Consider the following 19332-nt stretch of genomic DNA (forward strand, 5'->3'; position numbering starts at 1 on the left):
CTGTGCTCATGCTCCCATGTTCTGGGACTTCCACCAAAGTGGAAATATGTGCTAGAAACAGGTGTGGTTGCAGAAATGTGTTCAAGCAAACTGTGTCTGAAATCAGTTCTTCCTTTTAAATCAATTAGGAAGGAAAGGAAGTTCACCTGTGTTAGAGAAGCCATGACCCCTCAGGGCAGAAGTGACTATGATTGTTTTTGGGGAGAGTCAACTTACCATTGTATGGCCCTCAAGCTAGGGGAAGGTTAGTTTCCTACTTTGAACCCTCTACTGATGTCACCAGAAGACACATAAAAATGCCTGATTAGATTATACCCTCACTGTAGTAACAAAACCCACTTGTTAATGTTGATTAAGTAGCTTACATAGCACTTGGCTTGTAGTAGAGAAATTGCTACCCATTGGATCTATGGCTAGTTCTCTCCCTTGGTTTTTTTATCCTCCTTACAAATTTATTTCCCTCAGTATTTCATTACCTAACAGGTTACGAAATAAGCAATGAAACAGAAGATTGTCCACACTAAAAATGGTGTGTTTAGGGGCTCCTGCTCCAGCAAGATTAAATGTTAATGGGAAATACTGCTTTTACTAGTTCTAGCTTTCTGCAGAGTGGGGTGCCCAACCTTATTCTATTTCTTTCTTTTTTTTTTTTTTTTTTTGGTCAAAGTCTATCCTGGTAATTCCTTTGTTAACTGTGTGTTCTCCTTCTCTCTATCTTCCTGCCTAGCTTTGTGCAGAGGGCGTGTTGTGAGGGTGCCCAAAGGTCCTCTTATTCGAGTTGTGGGCACGGAGGTGGTGATCCCTTGCAGTGTTAGTGACTACGATGGACCTAGTGAACAGAACTTTGACTGGGAGTTCTCCCGGGAGACTGACTTCGTGCGGATAGTGAGTACCTGGGATTCTACATTCACCTCTGAGGAATACCAAAAACGCGTGGGCCACGGGGATATCAAACTGAGACGGAGCAGCAACGATGCTGTGGAACTTGTGATTAGAAACATCCAGCCAACTGACCAAGGGAGATACAAATGCTCCACGCCCAGCACTGATGCCACCGTTCAGGGAAATTATGATGCAGAGGTCCAAGTGAAAGGTATTTCTGAAGAGTGAGGTGTGCTCTAAACTTGTTTTTGATATTGATTACAGATGTAACCTTAAGAATGTTGAATTTCTGTTGCTTATGAGCATTGAGATTTTCTTCTCCTTCTCCCTGTTCCTGTTTAATTCTCCTAAAGCCAAAATTGAAAATTGGGAAGTATGATAGCAAAGGCAAGTGAGGTAAAGAAGCAAAGAGAGGCTGTTTACTATAAACACAGCTTTCTTTTTTTCTGTCTAGTAAATATGTAAATAAAAATGTGAAAACTAAGTAGAGGGTTTTCTGAAGATGTCTGCAAATATTTAATGTCCCTAAGCCTCTGAGTAGAGAGGCTAACTTCAGGTAAAAAACAGCCTGTCTTTTCTCTCTTACTTAGTGTCATCTAGGGATCTTTCTATAGAAAGAGGGTAATCTTCCCATTTCACATGTTGATACTGCAGTCATGCCCTAGCTTTGCTCCCTCATTTAGCATTCTTTAGTAATAGCTTGGGAGACTATAAATATTTTCCAAGTGTCTTATCCTTTACTCCCATGAAAATCAAGATGGTTCTGGATGGGAGTAGTCAGAATGATGTTTGGTTGAGAAATTAAAGCAAGGGGAAGGATAAATGAATTTGAATGGTTGTCTTGGCTTGTTTAAAGTGGAGCACTTCCTTTAACGGATTTTTGAGCTGAATTTCCTTGTTCCTGGAATATATTTGTGTGTGGAAGAAGGAATAATGATTCGCCAGGTGTTGCTCTGTAGTAGTTCTACTGCATCATATCTGAAGAGGTCAGTGTGAGTGTTCTCTTCTTGTTTCCATTTTATGATGCTTGTGTCTTGGTCTTTTGTTTTTTTTTAAATAGTGATTTCCGATGGCTTATCAGTGAGTGGTTCAAAAGCACGCTCCTCAATGCCTCTCAGACTGTCTGAGGGTGACTCCTTCAAGTTGCGCTGCTCAGCAATTACCACCTCACCAGAGCACACTCACCTGCATGTGACTTGGCAGATCAAAAGTGGATCGACTTGGCAGGACATCCTATCTTTGACTCATGAGGGCAAATTCCAGCCAGGTCCTGGCTATGAAGAGCGCTACAGTAATGGAGAGATCCGCTTGGACACAGGAGCGAATGACACATACCGGTTATCTGTACCCCAGGCCTCGTCGGTGGATGGGGGTGCCTACAGGTGTCTTGTGAGCGAGTGGGTGAGAGGGGCAGATAGCTCATGGCAGAAGATTCAGGAGAAGAGCGTGGAGGTAGCAAGTGTGGCAATCCAGCAGACTGGTGAGTGTTACTGATGGGCTGGCATCACAGCTTGTAGCTGTAGCACTGGTATAGCTACAGGCTGAGATACTTCGAGAGCAAAAATTGGGTAAGCTGAACTAAATGAGGATACATTCCAGGAGAACCTAGAGCGCTGTTTGGATAGCTGGCCTGTTTACATCTGAGTCAATAGAAAGTGCTTGGCATAATTTCTCTAGCGCTTATTTTGGGGAGAAGGGAGATGATGGCATGGAAGGAGTGACTGCAACCTCTTAGCTGCCTAGGCCTAGATTTTTATCTCATCCTTAGTTCATTTCAGATTACTTCTGGTTTTTATATTTCTTAAATAAACATTGTATTTAACCCCTGAGCACCCCAAACCTTCCCTCTGCTCTCTCATTAATGTAGGGTTATCCCATAGCACTAAACAACTGCACTTCCCCTGTAAAAGTGGCTTGTGATTCAGTGACAGATGTGAAGCTTTTCTGTATGTTATTCCTGTATCTTATTTAATAAATAATCAAGAGAGAGCAGGAGGGCAGTGATAATTTAACAGGAGAAATTATCCAGTGATTTTTATCACTGGTACTGGTTCACTGGTCTGATTGCTCCACCGTGTTGACAGGGGTCTAGGACAGTAATGGTTCTGTTAAATACATCATTGCATGCTTGACTAAGGAGACAAAAGTACTTGTAGAGCTGTACTGAGGGTATCCAGATATCCCTGTCCATATAGATTTCAGGAGTAGATGGACTGAGCACTTAATTGCATTAGCATTACCACTGCTAGTTGGAGGAGGGAAAGCAAGGGTGATGCATCTTGTCACTCAATAGGTGGAAAACCAGGCAATGATGATCCCTCAGGAATGTGAGATTATGATGACGTTTCAGAAGTGTTCAGACAGTAAGGGTATCTTTTCATTTTTGTAATCCTTTAATCACTATAGGGAGAACCCAGAGCTGCTGGGGTTTTTTTGGCTAGCTCATTTGGATGTAGTTTTAGTATCCTGGTGATACTTAGCCTGTGAAATTTGACAGGATCAATCTGCCCCCTCTTTTTCAGGGTGTCTGTTACACAGTAAAGCTTGCAGGTGTTCTCTGCTGAGGCAGGGCTTGCTTAAGAGCTGTAATTCTCCGTTTTGTTGCACTTACAGAGAGTTTGGTTTAAGTGGGTGGGGTTTAATCAGCAGCTGAAAACAGGGTGAGGATGGCCAGGACAAGTAGTAGTAAAGTTCTTTAATGTGGTTTGGGTGTGTGGTTTTGTTTGTTTGTTTTGTTTAGGGTTTTTTTGCCTTCACTCTTAGCTCAGTCATTGGCAGCACTGGCACTTTGTCAGGGTCATGAAGGCTTTTTTTTTTAAGTTACGCTAAATGGGATAGGTTATTCTCCAGCAAAATGTTGTGGAAATTTTACCCACACATCTTGTAGTAGGGTTTGAGGAGCATCTTGTGCTGACATCCAAAACCTTGCACTTGCATGCTAAAATGAACTTGAGTTGTAAATGCTATGCCTGGTTGCTGCACTTCCCTCATTCTGACTTGCTGTAAACTATGGGGTTGAATTTGTAGGAAAAAAAATTAAAAAAAAAAACCAAAAACCCCAACAAACAAACAAACCAAAATATGAATTATCATATCTAATGAAAAAAGTCATGCACATATTACTTGCATAACTGTGGGATTTTTTTCTGTTGTTGCTCTTCTGTATACTTGCCCATCACTTTCATCTCCTAAAATTGTGACATCTTTGGGCCTGACTTATGTCTTTTTTTCAATAGTACCTTGCACACCAGGTGTATAACCCTAAGTGAGGCCTTCAGACATGTCTGTAATCAAAAAAGGAGCATTGAGAATATACATATGGGTAAACTCTCTTAGAGTCCCTCTGTATGCATATACTGCCGGATTCTGAATGCCCGTCACTATTTCACAAAGGCAGAAGTGTTCCTTGGAGAAATGCTGCTATTAACCTTGCAGCTGAGTCTTATTTTGTATTCTGGTATTAGTCTGTTAAATTAACTAGGCTTTCCTACTGATGCCAATCCCATGATAACACAGAGAGGGAAATCCCAATGAAATACTCATCAGTGGACTTTGCTTTACCAGTTGGGTGGGGTTTGCTACCCTCTGTCCAGTTTGACTGCTCTGTGCTATCAGGTGGTGAGCAGTGAGATGAGTATTGCTTGGTTTTATTGGCAATAGTTGTGGCTGCTCAGTTGGGCTCTGCCTTTATATGTCATCTCTCATTCTGATGATAATCCTAGAAAGCTTTTACAAATGAGTACCTGTTATGTAGTAGAACATGGCTTTACATAGAAGTCACTAATCTGCACTAGAGACATAGCTGCCTGTTTAAGGCAGGAATCTGTATTCTTGCTTGTGGTCTGGGTTATAGATCTGCTGAGAAGAGCCACTGCTGTAGCAGCCTTGTCTACTGGCCTCAGCTGAGACTTTAAGAGCAGCTGCATTACGCACTGTGGGAACAATGCTGCACTGAGATCCAAATCTAATCTTTAGGCAATGAGCAAGTGAAGACATGCAGTGGCCAGGGAACTTAGTGAATGATCTGCACTGAGGTTTAAAAACAGCATGCACAGCACCCCTGGTTCACCTCTTACCAGTGAGTAAGGCCAGCTTTTTTACTCCTGGTCTTCTAACAAAGCTGTGGCCAGCCTGGTAACCTATAGAATGCAGAAGGTCCTGTTTGTATGCTGGCTGTGACCATATGTGCTATGTATATTAAAAATATTCACTGGCTGGTGGAGGAGTTTGTTAAATGTGTTTTAAGTGGCTATTGGCATTGCTTTAAAGTCCCCAGTGTGTGTTGGTCAGAGTAATAAGTGGAGGAGTCAGCAGTATAAGGTGTTATTGCTCCCTTCTGTTAACTTCCATTTCATGTTTCTGTAACACACCTGACATCAGTCAGGACTCCAACATGTGGCCAGGGCTGCTTCTTATCTAAATCTGTTCTGTTAGAGGAGCTCAAAACCATTTCAGCAGAAACCAAGCTGAGTTCTAATGTACTTCCTAGTGATTTTAGTGACACTTTCTCTTCTAAGACATAGTCCCAAAACACCTTGACCCTGCTGTGAGAATGGAAAATCCTGTACACATTTTCCTGATTTGCGCAGGTGACATATGGTCTGTGATTGGGACAAAGTCTTCATGGACCAGTTGCTGTTGAGTTATGAAAACCCTGTTCTCCCTCCCTTCCTCCCCCTGCCCTCATCACATGTCCCTTGCTTGACTGATATTAGAAGGTAAGTATATATTAGGTCATGCAGCAAAATATCCAACAGGCATTTGAAGGTAGGGCTTACAGAGCTCCTTCAGAAGCTTCTGTAATAGAATGTGAAGCCCTGGATAACTTAATGGAGTCTAAAAAAATCCAAAACATTGTTTCAATTTTTGTCTCTTCATTTCTAAGCTCTAGATGTGGTCATCTCAACAAGCAATGTGTCTGTGACTGAAAGAGACTCCCTGGATCTTACATGCAACATCACAACAGACAGGAGTGGTATTTTCCAACCGGAGGTCATATGGTATTTTTCTGCATCACCTGATGACACCTTGTCAGATGCTCAGGTTTTGCTGAGCATGGACCTTGATTCTGTTGTCAGCGATTCAACTCTCATCAGCCTGAGCCATGTAGATAAGAACTCTTATCGCCTGTTGGTGCGTGATGTGGATGTGGAAGACTCTGGCTACTACTTCTGCCAAGCAGCTGTCTGGGTACCACTGCACTACGGGAGCTGGCATAAGGTGGTGGAGAGGACATCTGCACCAGTCTCTGTGGTGGTGACAGCATTAGGTGAGTAATTTTGTGTTCAGGCTTCATGGGTAATGTGCCACTCATTCCTTGGTCCCATCAGAAAAGGGAGAGGATCTTGCAGAATCTCTTCTGTGTGAGTTTCTTGTTTGTATCTATGTGTAGGGTATCTCTCTCTTATATATAAAAATACTGATATATCCTATGGGGTTTTAGGATTTCTTAGCACATGTCCTACCCATGCACTCCACTTCCTGATCTTACTGAACAGTCTACAATTGGGAAATAGAACTTAAAAGCCTGCCTTGTTTTCTAGGGGCTGAGGCTGCCCCAGTCATCATGTTGTCCCCATTCACCTCCTTTGTACCATTAGCAGGGCTCTGATACAGCAGCAGGCATTCTCTCTGAGCTCTGAACACAGTGATATCAGATGCTTCCCCTGATATTTGAGTTATATACCATAAAAATTATTTATAATGGAAACTTCATAATGAACTCTAGCTTTCAAAGTTGGTGGGGTGTTGTTGTTTTAATCACTAGAGAGACACTACGTCCTACTGACAGATTTAGAATGGAAGATGACTTTGTATTGCTTTATTCTCCTCCCTCAACACACAAGTCCATTTTACGAGACCATGACACAGCTGTTGAGTAGTGTAACTGAGAGACCTGGCTTGTGGCTAACAATGCTAGCAGTGTTGGTTAGCATAGTGGCCACTAAAACAGATTTTCTTGCAGTATTTAACATCCTACTCAGGGTGGTGCATTTTTCATCATTCAGTCATAGACATGAGTGGATTTTTAGCCTTTTGGACAAGCAAAGGATTATTTGTGCACTTGAAGTTATGGCTTCCATGTGTTACTTCAGCATTTCTCCAGCAGTGGGGGGAATTCACCCGTTGGGGGGTGGAAAAGTCTACTTAAACAGAAACTTGATCTCTCTATTCTCTCCTTCTTTTGTCCTCCAGTTTTTCTTGGTGGTTTTCCCTTCTTACAGCTCCAATACTGTCCGTTTCCACTTTTTTTTTTTGCAAGGGGCTGGTTAGAAGCAGCTGTGTTTAACAGTTGTTCATTTAAAACTTCTTGTCTGAATGAGGAACAGAAGCTGTAGATAAGAGATTCAGCAGGCTTATGAGATCTGCCTGGCCTATAAGAGCAGGCTGACAGTATCTTTCCCAAGACAAATCTGTTTTGGAGATCCACTCTCTCATATGTATGCTGCAGATTGTAAAGCTTTTGCTTTGCATTATCCCAGCTGAACTCTTAAGCTCTGGAGATTTCTCTTTATGCAAATATCCTTAGAAGTAAAGTTACTTGGGACAAATACTAAAAATGAAACTCCAGCAAAAATTCTAAAAAGCCTGTCATTTTAGGGATAGGTCTAGTCATATCAGTCTACCCGGCCTGTCTCCTCGTTTAATCTTGGGGAGACAGTAGCTTCAGTTTAGAATCAATGAAACTCAGGATGGTGTTGCAGGTTGTGGTAGGTAAGGTATCTGCACCTGCTAAAATTCAAAGTACTGGTTGTGTTGGAAGCATGAATGAACCTAGATGTGAGCTGGGGGGCGGACTAGCAGAGTTGTGGTAACTGGTGCTTAGTCTCAGCTTTGACTGGATGCAAATATCTGGGCCTAAACCCTCTCAATGTACCCATTCAGAGCCTCTTGTCATTAGAAACTGGTGGTACTGTCCAGTTACAAAGGCAAAACTCCTCCAACATAAGTACTGAATGAGGCCAGCATATAGAGAGCCTGCTCTGAAGCCTGGTTTTCTGAAATAAATAGGTGTGTCACAAGGTTAAATCCCAGCAACAGTGACTTTAAATTTTGCATTTTAGCATTGTACAGAGCAGTTGAGCCGTGGCCGTTTCCAAGTATACTCGTAATGTGTGCTAGAAGTGTGCAAGTGATGAATGTCTTCATTTCCTGTCCTCATTCAACCATTCAAATTGCATATTCAACTCATGAGTGTTCCCTCCTTCCCCAGCTTGTGTGCATATGCATGAACAGGTTAACTGCATGCCCATGTACTATCTTATAGTGCCTGTACCTGTAGGACTGTTCCTTACTCCTTCCATTCCTATTTGGCATTATTTGGGAAGGAGAGAATAAAATCAGCTCTTCAGCACATGCTTCATTGCTAAGGCAAGGGAAAGAAGAAGAAATTTTCAGCATTTGAGGTTTTCAGCTGCATCCAGAATTCAGCAACTCCTCCTCCTTAATGGAAGTTAAGAGCTGCTGAAGTATTAAGTCATTGAACTGTCAGTGAGGCTGTTCTTTGACAGCTGACAGAGTGGAGGAATGAGGTTTATCCAGCCAGCCTTTTCTTTCTAAATCCTCTGTTTGAGTGTGTGTCAGAGTGAAGAGCCTGTCTGGAGTGGTGCTGTCAAAGCCAAAACTCTCTTCTTAGCGGTCCTTCCCCTGCCCACAAATAAAACAAACCTGAAGGGATTTCCTAAGAACTCGTGTTTCTTGCAGCTTTTTCCTTCTTGTGTTCCTGTGTAGAGGTTTCTACTTTCATAGTCTTTGTTGTTGTGAAAATATTCATTGGTCTTGAATGCCTTTTTTTTTTTTTTTTGGGGGGGGGGGGGGGGGGGGGGAGGGGGAATGGTAATAAAACTGCAGAATATAAGCAATATACCAGGAGGCCCTGAAGAAGACTAGTCTTTTGTGAGTGAGTCAGGAAGAGTGGTGTACCTGTAGAATCTATGGCGACTTACACCAAAAATGGGTTTTGGTCACCATTAATAATCTATGCCTCGGTTGCAGCAGAGAAATCCTGTGTGTTTTCTTTGTATTTTGCCTTAATTATACTGAAAATGCACAGAAATCTGCACTTATGTTCACTGGTAGTAGCTACTATGGACTTATGTAAACAGTATTTTTATGCTTGTGTGTTACCTAACACTGCAGAAAATCACCATCAGTTATCACTAGGTACTTTAGTGTCTGGTGTGTATTAATGCCCTTGTTCTTGCTAGATGGAAGGACACTGCATGCATAACACGTAATGGTGAGAGATCTTTTCTGCAAGCTGACATAGCAGCAGCTTGCTTGATACAATTGTTTTTATCCTTTGCATCTGAAGTCTAAAAGTGCATGTGCACACAGTTTGCGCAGCAGTTCTATTAAGATGCTTTATTACTTTGGCTCATTGGTGAGCTAAGCCTACGTTTAGCCTTGGATTGCCTTCTCTGTCCCAATTATAGCTTCAGTTAATTGTTTCTAGGAGGGCAAGATGCCAAATAAAACATAAAGCAAGAAATAAATACAGAGCACTGAATATACTTACGATGTAAAGCCATGTGATGAGTATTGGCCGAACAGTTGGAAAGCTAGTCTTTCTCTGAATTACAGTAGACAGCAAGACAGAAAAATATTCTAACACTAGTAAATAAATATGTATTTCCTTTGTGGCGTGAGGTTCTTGCTATGATCTTCTTCCTTTACTGTCTCTGTAGACTGAGAAAAAATAGTCATGCGGCTGCCTTATCGCCTTTAGGCTTCGGGCAGCCAGCTACTTCAGATTTAAATAGAACAGCCCCATTCTTAACCCATGAATCTCAGGCACTCCTTTTCAAGCTTGAGGTATTCCAGCCTCACAGCTGTACAGCACGTACTTCTCTATTCAGACTGTGAAGCTCTTCTGATCTACGCATCCTTGACTCTTAACCTACTTAGTATTTATTATGCTGCCTGCTGAAATTTACTGTGCACCACTATTGGTGCTGCCTGTGGCCAGTGCCAATGGTGGTAGCCTGCCCCCCTGGTTTTGGTGGCTGGGTGAGGTGTTTGAGTTTTCTGTTGTTCTCTAAAATTCTTGAACCATATTGTAGAGACGTGATGGGATGGTTAAGTGTGGAAAAGAAGGCATTTCAGGGTGGGAGATGGCCCCTTATCCTGGAAAGAAATTGGGGAAATGGGATGTCTCTGGTCAGTCCAAAGCTAGAGAATAACCAGTCTCATGTTGCTGCAGGCTGCCCCAGGCATTTGAACAGGTGCAAAAGGTGACTGGCTGGACTGAAACAGAACGCACGCGGTGGGTGCTTGGGGCCAGGCTTAAAGAAGGGAATGATATTGCTTGACAAGATCTTAGTCCTGACTCTTCTGAAATCGCCTGACTAGACATAGGAAATGAAGATTTTGTTTGGAAATGCAGCCTTAGGGGTGCTATGTCATACTGGTGCCGGTCTGAGAGGTGGAGTCCAAGTTCTCAGTTCCCAGGTCTTGTAAGAAAAATGCATATTCTGGCACTTGGATTCTAGCTCAGGTGCTTTCACAGGCCGCATATTGGAAGCTAGCAGTATCTCTTAATAAGCTGTGGTGCTTTCTCACTTCTGCTTGTAGCTTCTAACCCCTTTCTTCTGGATTTCCTCTTCTGCAGAGCCAGACTATGAGGTGTTTCTGAATGCCTCTCAAACACCCAAGTTTTCAGATGACCCCACAGAGCTCAACTGCAGGATCACAAATGCACAGGACACTGAAGCAAACATCCGCTTCACAGTTTCCTGGTACTACAGGCAGCGCCTGCCCAGTGATGATGTGGTGACAGAAGAACTCCTGGCCACAATGGATGCAGACTGGACTCTGCTGCTTGGGGACAGGAGCAGAGAGCGGACTCAGAATGGGGAAATAATCTTCTCTAAAAGGGCTGTTGACACCTTCAGTTTACGAATCCAGTGGACTTCAGAAAGTGACAGAGGAGATTATTTCTGTGTCATCTCTGCGTGGACTAGGCACCGCAACAACAGCTGGGTAAAGAGCAAAGATGTGACTTCTGCATCTGTCAGCATTTTCTGGGCTACACAAGGTAGGAACCTTGGACCCGTTTGCTGAAAGACCTGGATAGCTTTCTCTTGAGTAGACCTGTCAGCCAGAAGGCCTGCTAATGGGCTTTGGAAATGTGGTTCTGTGCTATGAAGAGGGAAAAACACTGTTAGCTTCTGTAAAGGCCTCTTATTTGTGGAGGAAAGTAACTACTTAGCAGCACTTACCAGTTTTACACAACAGCTTGGAGTGGAAGTGCAAAGCAGAGATACATCAAGCAAGCTGCGCTGAGAATTCCAGGAGCTGGGCTGTCATTTTGGCAGCGGTGGCATCCAGTAGTGATGGTGGTTTCATTGCCCTGTTTCATGATTTGGAGTGTTTCGGTCTCCCTCAGATGCATCTTGCTGCTAGCGACAGGGTTGTCTTGAGGTGAAAAAAGGAGTGTCCCTCACTTTGTCTTCTCTGTCTCTCAGTTTGAGAGCTTTTTTTGTCGTCTTCTACAAGCCCATGTTTAGAAGGCACTTCTGAGGAAGTTCACAGGCATAGTAGTGTCAGAGTATCAAAAACTAAGTTTGTGGCAAAGTCATTCAGTGGTTTGCTTGGATCTGGGCCTTTTCTAGGCAGATGTGAATTAGCTCTGGTCAATATTTAAACTGACTCTGGAAGGATTTCTTAGAAGCTAAATAGAGTTACCTGAATCACTTAACACTGGTTTAAAATGGATGTATGTATCCTGGATGTCCTGTAGAGTGATACTGTTTTGGCTTACGTGTGAGGTCATGCAAGAGGGTGTGTTGGATAGGGAGAGAAGGAATAGGATAACCTAGGATGTAACATCTCTGGCAAAAAACCCTGTGCTTAGCTAAGCTGCATTTATCCTGATAGATTTGTTTAACAGTCTAGTTCAGGCAGCCACAGGCAGAGAACTATATTTCAGAGACAAGTAGTTTGAAATCAGTTTAAAGTTGTTTTGGGATAATCCTTAAAGAGCAAATTGCAGAGCTTTTGCTGTGATTCTGCTTCAGTGGAAAGAGAAATGGTAGGCTCCTTGCTCAGTACTCCCTTCCTCCCCAGACCAAGCACAGTCCATGAAAAGGTAATTTTTTTTCCACTGAAGCTGGATTCTCCATCAGGAATGAGATCTCTCATTAATGCTGAATTCTGGTCACAATTAGTTCAGTAGTTATGCCACAACACGGAGTGTGTGTGTCTACGTGCATGCATGCGTAATGGATCATTGCCTTCGGAGCAGCTAGAGAGACCAGCTGGAGTTGAAAAGTCTCAGCTTGTGTTGACATTTCTGAGGGAAAGCAAACTCTGACAGGTGTGAACATTCCCTTGTTTCTGGTTTTATTCCAGAAACTCTGCTAATTTTGCAACACAAATGTAAATGTTATAGTCCCCCTGCTGAAAAGTATGTTTGTTGGTGAAACTTGGAGTTGGGGAATTTACAATGTGAAAGTGAGCTCTCCTACAAACACCATCTCCTGAAAAAGCACGTTATATGTATATAAGGAGAAGGGGGCAATACATAGGTTTGATTTCCCCTTCTTGCCTTCCACCCCTCATGCAACGCACCCCCACCCCCTTTCAGCAGTCTAGCCCCAGATGCCTTTCTCTGCGTGCCCTGTCCCCTGACATATCCTATTCATGTGAACCCAGTGCTGTAGCCAGCGACTGTGAAGGAGTTAATCTGCTGCTGCCTCTGCTCTGACTGTTGTTTTGACAAGTATCTCTGGTGATTTGAGTCCCTAACTGCTCCCAGTGCTTATGAAAGTGAGCAGCCAGGCTCCCACATGTTTGCTTAAGTAGACAACAGAAATTTGCCTCTTCCTGGGATAGCTTGTGCCTGCTTAGACACTTTTCTTCCAACTATTTCATTATATGCATCATGAGTTAACTTTAGGGCAGTGCTCGGGGCAGGTAGGACTTTGAAGAAATCCCAGTTTGGAAAAGGTTGTTCTGAGTTTTTGAGAAAGGAGAAATGGTTTTATGTTGCGTCTATGGGTCAGTCAGCAGAGGGCTGGCAGTTCAGGATAAGGAAGCCTTTGCTTGAAATGTAAACACCATGTGAAGATGTTGAAGTCCTTTGTGTGTGCATTGTATAATAAGTTGTGTGTTTGCCCATTTCAACTTGAGGGGGTTTTATCTTTTTCTGTTGGGACAAATAATGCTCACGGGTCTTTCTGCTTACTTAGCTTTGCAGATGCGGCCAATGGTTATCATAGATCACCGTTCTTTCTGACATGGTCTGCCTGATTTACTTCTTCCCCTCTTTCTTCTACCCTCTTCCCTGCCAAGGTGACAAAGCAAACACCTTTATCTCACCTCAAAAATGAAAAGCATTAATTATATTATTTTTTGCTTATTTAGAGTACAAATTCCAGTCAGTAAAAAGGGGTGAAGGAATGGAGGCAAACTTTTTTGACAGGCTCTGTAGATGATTTTTCAACCCAGAAAAAAGTGTGATAGTTTAAGAGATAATTTTATTTATTAAGTAGAGTGTGCGTACTGCCTGTATTTAAAACACAGCTGCTGTCTGCAGTGGAATGTAGAGTTGGTGCTTGTTTCCTAAACTAGTGTTGTCAACTCTGGATCTGCACGGAGTTCTTTGCAAAAGAGAATGTTATCTTTTAATTGAAATTCCAAATCCCAAAGGTACCATTATTTGAGGTTCTGTTAATACTTCTGTCTTTAATTTACAAAATTATTGTATTTAACATAGTGTTATGTGTCCTAAAAGATTGCTCAGGCCCTCCCATCATGTTTAAATGGGAGCAAGGGCATCTTAATCTTTCAGAGAGTCCTGCAAATAGAGAAGAGGTGATATTTCTGCCACCCACTTGTCTTTACCATTGCCAGAGTATAACAGACACTGAATAGTACAGACATGGAGGTCCTCTTGAGCAAAGAAATTCCTGTACCCATGGCACCAAGCTGCCAAGTGTACGTGCCAGTTCGGCTGTAGGAACAAGAAGGTGCATTAAATTAGGTGTACAAGCCCCAGTCAAGGGTGGCTGGGCTCCTTCCTCATGCTCATGGCTGCGTGAGGGTGAAGTGTTCATGCTCTTTGCTTGGCTGGGGAGCAGACCAGTGATGGTGGTCTTGGTTCTGTGTGTGTGTGGAGAGCCGTTGCGTTGCATATACATGTTCAGACTGTAGTGTGGGCTGTAGTGTGCCTGCTGTATTTTCAGAGCTCTTGGTATCAGAGATGCTGGGGCTACAATTGTACCTCAGGGTGTTGTGTAGTCTCATTCTATGAAGGCAAAGCTGTCACTACCTTAATGCCTGTTGCATTCCCTGTACTTGCAATCTAGCTAGTGCACTTGGGGATGAAGAAGCCTTTATGAATATTGAGATGACGTTATGTGAGACTGCTGAGGAGATGTTAGGCTCTGAGGTTACTGTTAGCCGCAGCCATTGTGCTGCTTCTCTGACGGAAGTTGGTGGAGTGCAGAGAAGGTGTCTGCTGTCTCCTGTCCTTGTAGCTGTTAGGCTTCTCTAGCAGTTTGACTGGCTTACATTAGGTGAAAACTCTTTTTGGTCACTACTGAGGAAGTACTCTTGAATCTGAGCACACACTTTGTGGCAGAGAGCAAGAGAATTATTGTGTGGCTTAACCACCTGAAGTGGCCAGTGATGGAAGGCAGAAGCATGCACTGCCAGGCTCCATAGTACAGTTTATTACTCAAAGTTTGTCTGAATCATTTGGCTAGGATTTGTCTGCTAGCCCTCTGTCTTGGAGTAGTGCCCAAACTGGTTATAAGCTTTGGGTATGGTTTACTTAGGATCTCTTCCCCTACTGCTTTCCAACATAAACTCTGCTGATTGCAGCCTCCTGTATATGACTGACCAGGATGTGTTTTATCGTACTCCTCATTCATGGAGCTTTCAAGAAGGAGGTGAGGCTCTTGCAGGGGATTGTAGGGGCATGTGTGGAGAGGCAAGCATGCAGGGTAGTAGTCAAGATGCTACTCCTTAGCAATTCTTGGAAGATTAGATCTTAGGATGCAGTTCTTGGAAGAAAATGACCTCTCTGGCCCATCTTATGCTACGAGATCTGATAAGTAGATTCTGTTAAGATAGGAAACATGAAGAAACTTTCTTTTCCCACCTAACTTTTCTTGCAGATTTACTGTTATTTCTAACCTAAGTGCCAAAGCTCTGGTTTCTCCTCTTTCCCATAATGTGCACTGTTACATGCAGAGGCAACTACATGCTTTTCTAGGTGGGGGTGATGGAGTGCTGATTACATTTCATCTGCTGCTACTGAAGGAGAACAATTTTGGCACAGAACCATACTGTTAAGAATGGTGATCCAGGCTTTCTAGTTGATAGGGTATGGGGCTTTTTTGTTTGTCTTACTTCACTATATACACATGTTTCTAATATTATTGCAGATCAAGAAATGTTCCTTTGATCTTTTTTGACTTTCTTGCCACAAGAAACATTCAGCACCTGTATGTGCTGTTTTTCTGTGTGTGTCTCTATTCTGGTCTGCATTTCTTATGGTCTTGCATAAGAGGAAGTTCCTCTGCCTTCTGTATTCATCCAAAAAAAGGAAATTTTGCTTTTTAAAAGGTAGAAAAATCCTTTGAAAGGACTTTAATAAGAATATATCTCCCTGTTCTCTGTTCAGCATCCTAATTTCTAGCGTTTTTGAATTCTACCACTGTTCTCCAGCTGTATGTCTGGGCCTCAGATGTTCTTTTCCACCAACTCTGCAGACGGCATTTCTGCTGCTGTCCCATGCTACCACCACTACTTTTTCCTGCTCTTTAGTAAAAATAAATGGTGAAAGCAGCATTTTCTGTTGCCCTTAAATGGACAGTCAAGAAAGGATGTCTAGGAACAAAGTCTGGTCCATCCTTACTGGGGACAAGGCACTCCCTTCTGTACTGCTGCCTTACCTGTGGCTTGGGGAATAGTTGAAGTAATGCATTGGGAGCCCAGATAGTAGGGAGAGTTGTCTCTTTTCAGCTACATCTGTACTGCTATGATCATGTGAAGGTATTTGTCTTAAGTACATGAATGAGAACCAAATGCACGATTTCTTTTTTGGTGTCTAGGACGCAGCGCTCTGACATGAAAATCAACAGCACAAAGACTGTTTGCATCAGGAGGGTTTTTTGCTCAGAGCCTCCTCTAGAGGTAAAGCAGCAAAATGTGGCAGAGAAGTACAGCTAGCTGTTTGTGCTTTTGCCTTTGGGGCAAAAATATAATTGTCTACTAGATTCCTAAAATATGTGGTAAGCTAGTCTGTGCTGGGCTCCTAAATGCCGTAACCTTAAGAAGAGGGTGACATCAGAATCTCGTGGACACAGAATGAGGAAAAAATGGATTTGAAGCTAGAATCAGATGCATGATGAGTTCTCAATCAGGGGAGCGGAGGATGACTCTGTGTGCAACTTCAGTTGTGATTGTACCCTGAGCGCCTGAATGTGTAACTCTTGTATTCCCACTTGCTTAGTGGGTGAAAGTGTGTGTGTTGGGGTGGTGGTGTGGAGCATCAAGTAATTCTATGCTCAGCTAGACCACTAGAAAAGGCTTAGCCTTCCCCACTCCTGCTGTTCCTTTATATAGCTTTGTACTGTGATCTGCTTTATACTGTACTGATATAAAGTTGTCATACGGGGTTTCTCATCTTGTGGGCTGTGTTTTCTCATTGTGAAAACTGCTGCTTGAAGGCAAAACACTGCAAAATGTAATCTTGACAAGTATCTTGTTGCTCTTGTGGGGAGGGCATAAATATTACTGCATTTAGTTCAGTTTTGGGGAATGTGTAACAATCTCACCATTGCTTATTTCTCTTTTCCTGTGAAGTTTCACCTTGTATAAATGTGATATAGGTTTTTTTTTAATGTGTCTACGCCCATTTTTTTTTATAAGGGGGTAAAAGAGAATACGCTGCAGCAAAATAAGTCCAGAAAGTTGGACTGGTGGAATTCTTGCAATACTGCTACTTTGGGAAGTAGCTGTAAGCTGTGTATTTTGCCCCAGCACCCTTTCCTCTCTTTATCATAGTGCCAGGAAACTAGCAACTCCCTTTCCTTTTATCTGGTTCTGATTTCAGTCACTCCTCATTTTCTCAATTTCTTATTGTGAGCTTAGGTTTTTTTTGTGTCTTGGGGCTGTGCTTCTAGATGTATAATTTTTCCCCAAACCCTGTAATTAAAGGATTATTGGGACTGAGGAGTGGGCAGACTTGGATAATGCTGAAGAAAGGAAACTGAACAGTAAGTGTTGCTGGTGTTCTGCATGCCAGATGGGCTGTTGGGAAATGTCAAGGCTTCTGGTAGACTAGTACTCAGGTGAATGCATGAGGAGCAAGGGAAAAGAACACTTATGGAGGCAGAAGTATACCGAACTCTTCCAACACAGACATGTATGTACGGGTGTGCTGGGGATGGAGACTTCCCCCATTACTGCCAACTCCCAAGATTAGCTGAAATTTCATTACAAAAAAGTTCAGCTGAACATGTCTGGATTGCTGTTCAAGTGGATTTTCAAGGGAAATAAAGAAGCTACACTAAGTGCTGCTGATTCAGTTAGTGGCAGCTTTTGTCAGTAGTCATGAGTACTTCAGCAGTGTCCTTGTATCCTGTCACTGAGGGTGCTCTTCCGTATCCAATGTAAAACTGGGACTCTGAGTCTCGTCTGACTAATATCTTTACTCCTGAATAAAAAAATCCTGGAGGTCCTGTCATGCCATGACCTGTGTATTGCATTATCTGTTCAGTGTCTTGTGTTGATTTGAATCCTTGCATCTTGACCTAAACTGTAGTGTGCTGTTGAGTAGCATTCTGGGATGTCCATATGTGTTGATAAATGTGCTGGGATTTGTCTCTCCAGAAAAAGTGCTTTGCTTATTTGTAATCTTCTAGATTGAAAGGTGCTGCAGAAATATCTGCATCTACTTATTAACCCCTGTCTTGCTGCTTATTTCCTTCCCTCTTCAGATTACACGCTTACAGTGGAGGCGGTGAAATTGAAGCCATTCTTTGTAGCAGGCCACACCTTTGAGATGACATGCAAAGTGTCTTCAAAAAACATCAAGACGCCACGCTATTCTGTCCTAATTACAGCTGAGAAGCCACTAACAGATCAGTCAAATCCCAATGGAACCACTCGCATAATCTCCTTGAACCAGGATTCAGTAGTGCGACTGGAAGACTGGACGGACCAGACTCGTGTGGATGGTGTTGTTCTGGAGAAGGTCCAGGAGAATGAGTTCCGCTACAGGATGTATCAGACCCAGATTTCTGATGCTGGGCTGTATCGCTGTGTGGTGACTGCCTGGTCTCCAGGTGGCGGTGGCATGTGGCGTGAAGCAGTGAACGGCTTATCCAACCCTATCCAGATAGACTTCCAGACATCAGGTTGGTATAGAATCTGGCAGCTGTGTGTCTAAGCCAGAAAGGGAGAGAGTTCTTTGATGCTCTCGCTGTGGTTTCCCTGCCTCTAGGAAACACCTGTTCTTTGGAACGTGGAAGGGGTCTCCAAATGGTATGATGGTTGAGAGTTTTGATTGTCTCGTTTGGTGGTACTTGTGTCCTTTGTGCTTTTGATTACAGAAAGACGTTTAATGAATTGGCTGGAATTATAACCTCTGTGTTTTTCTTTACTAATGCAGCTTTTATGGTCCTGCAGGCTCAGAGCTGGTCCTCAGTATAGAATAACTGCTGCCACATTTGCCAGCTTTATCACTAGATTGCTCTTAGGTAGTGGCTGCTCTGGAAGAACATTAATATAAACTAGATTTCTGTTCCAAAACAGACCCGATTAGCATAGCATTAAATTGCCTGAGCACACCTTTCTGTTAATGTAATTGCAGAAAATGGTCAGGTCAAGGTAATGGTAACATTTCAGCCATCTCAGCAAGTGTATCCTGCCACTGGAAGACCTGTTGTGGTTTAATCCGGCAGGGTTTAAACCACACAGCTGCTTGCTCACTGCCCCCTCGAAGTGAGGTGGAGGAGAGAATGAGAAGGGCAAAAGTAAGAAAACTTGTGGATTGAGATAAGAACAGTTTAATAATTAAAATAAATTAATAATAAAAATAATAATAAATTGTAATGAATAGGAAAATAATGAGAGAGAGAGAGAAATGGAACCCAGGGGAAAAAAAAAAAATCAAGTGATGCAGCTGCTCACCACCCACTGACTGATGCCCAGCCAGTCCCCAAGCAGCAATCACTACCCCCTGGCCAACTCTCCCTCCTCCCCCCAGTTTATGTACTGAGCATGACGTCATATGGTATGGAGTATCCCTTTGGCCAGTTGGGGTCGGCTGTGCCGCCTCCCCTCCCGGCTTCTTGTGCACCCAGCAGAGCATGGGAAGCTGAAAAGTCCTTGACTAGTATAAACACTACTTAGCAACAAATAAAGCATCAGTGTGTTATCAACATTATTCTCATTCTAAATCCAAACCACAGCACTGTACCAGCTACTGGGAGG

General features: G+C 42.9%; 1 protein-coding gene across 1 annotated transcript in view; it reads left to right on the top strand.

Moving 5' to 3' along the window:
* Positions 1-19332, top strand: part of PTGFRN (prostaglandin F2 receptor inhibitor) — a 72567-nt gene that overhangs the window by 30850 nt on the left and 22385 nt on the right. The window contains exons 2-6 of the mRNA XM_064469229.1: positions 728-1093; positions 1943-2362; positions 5768-6151; positions 10493-10918; positions 17835-18254. Coding sequence (XP_064325299.1) covers positions 728-1093; positions 1943-2362; positions 5768-6151; positions 10493-10918; positions 17835-18254 — 2016 coding nt within the window. The remainder of the gene's footprint in view (positions 1-727; positions 1094-1942; positions 2363-5767; positions 6152-10492; positions 10919-17834; positions 18255-19332) is intronic.

This window comes from Phalacrocorax carbo, chromosome 1 (assembly GCF_963921805.1).
Source record: "Phalacrocorax carbo chromosome 1, bPhaCar2.1, whole genome shotgun sequence".
In the NCBI taxonomy this organism is placed as follows: domain Eukaryota; kingdom Metazoa; phylum Chordata; class Aves; order Suliformes; family Phalacrocoracidae; genus Phalacrocorax; species Phalacrocorax carbo.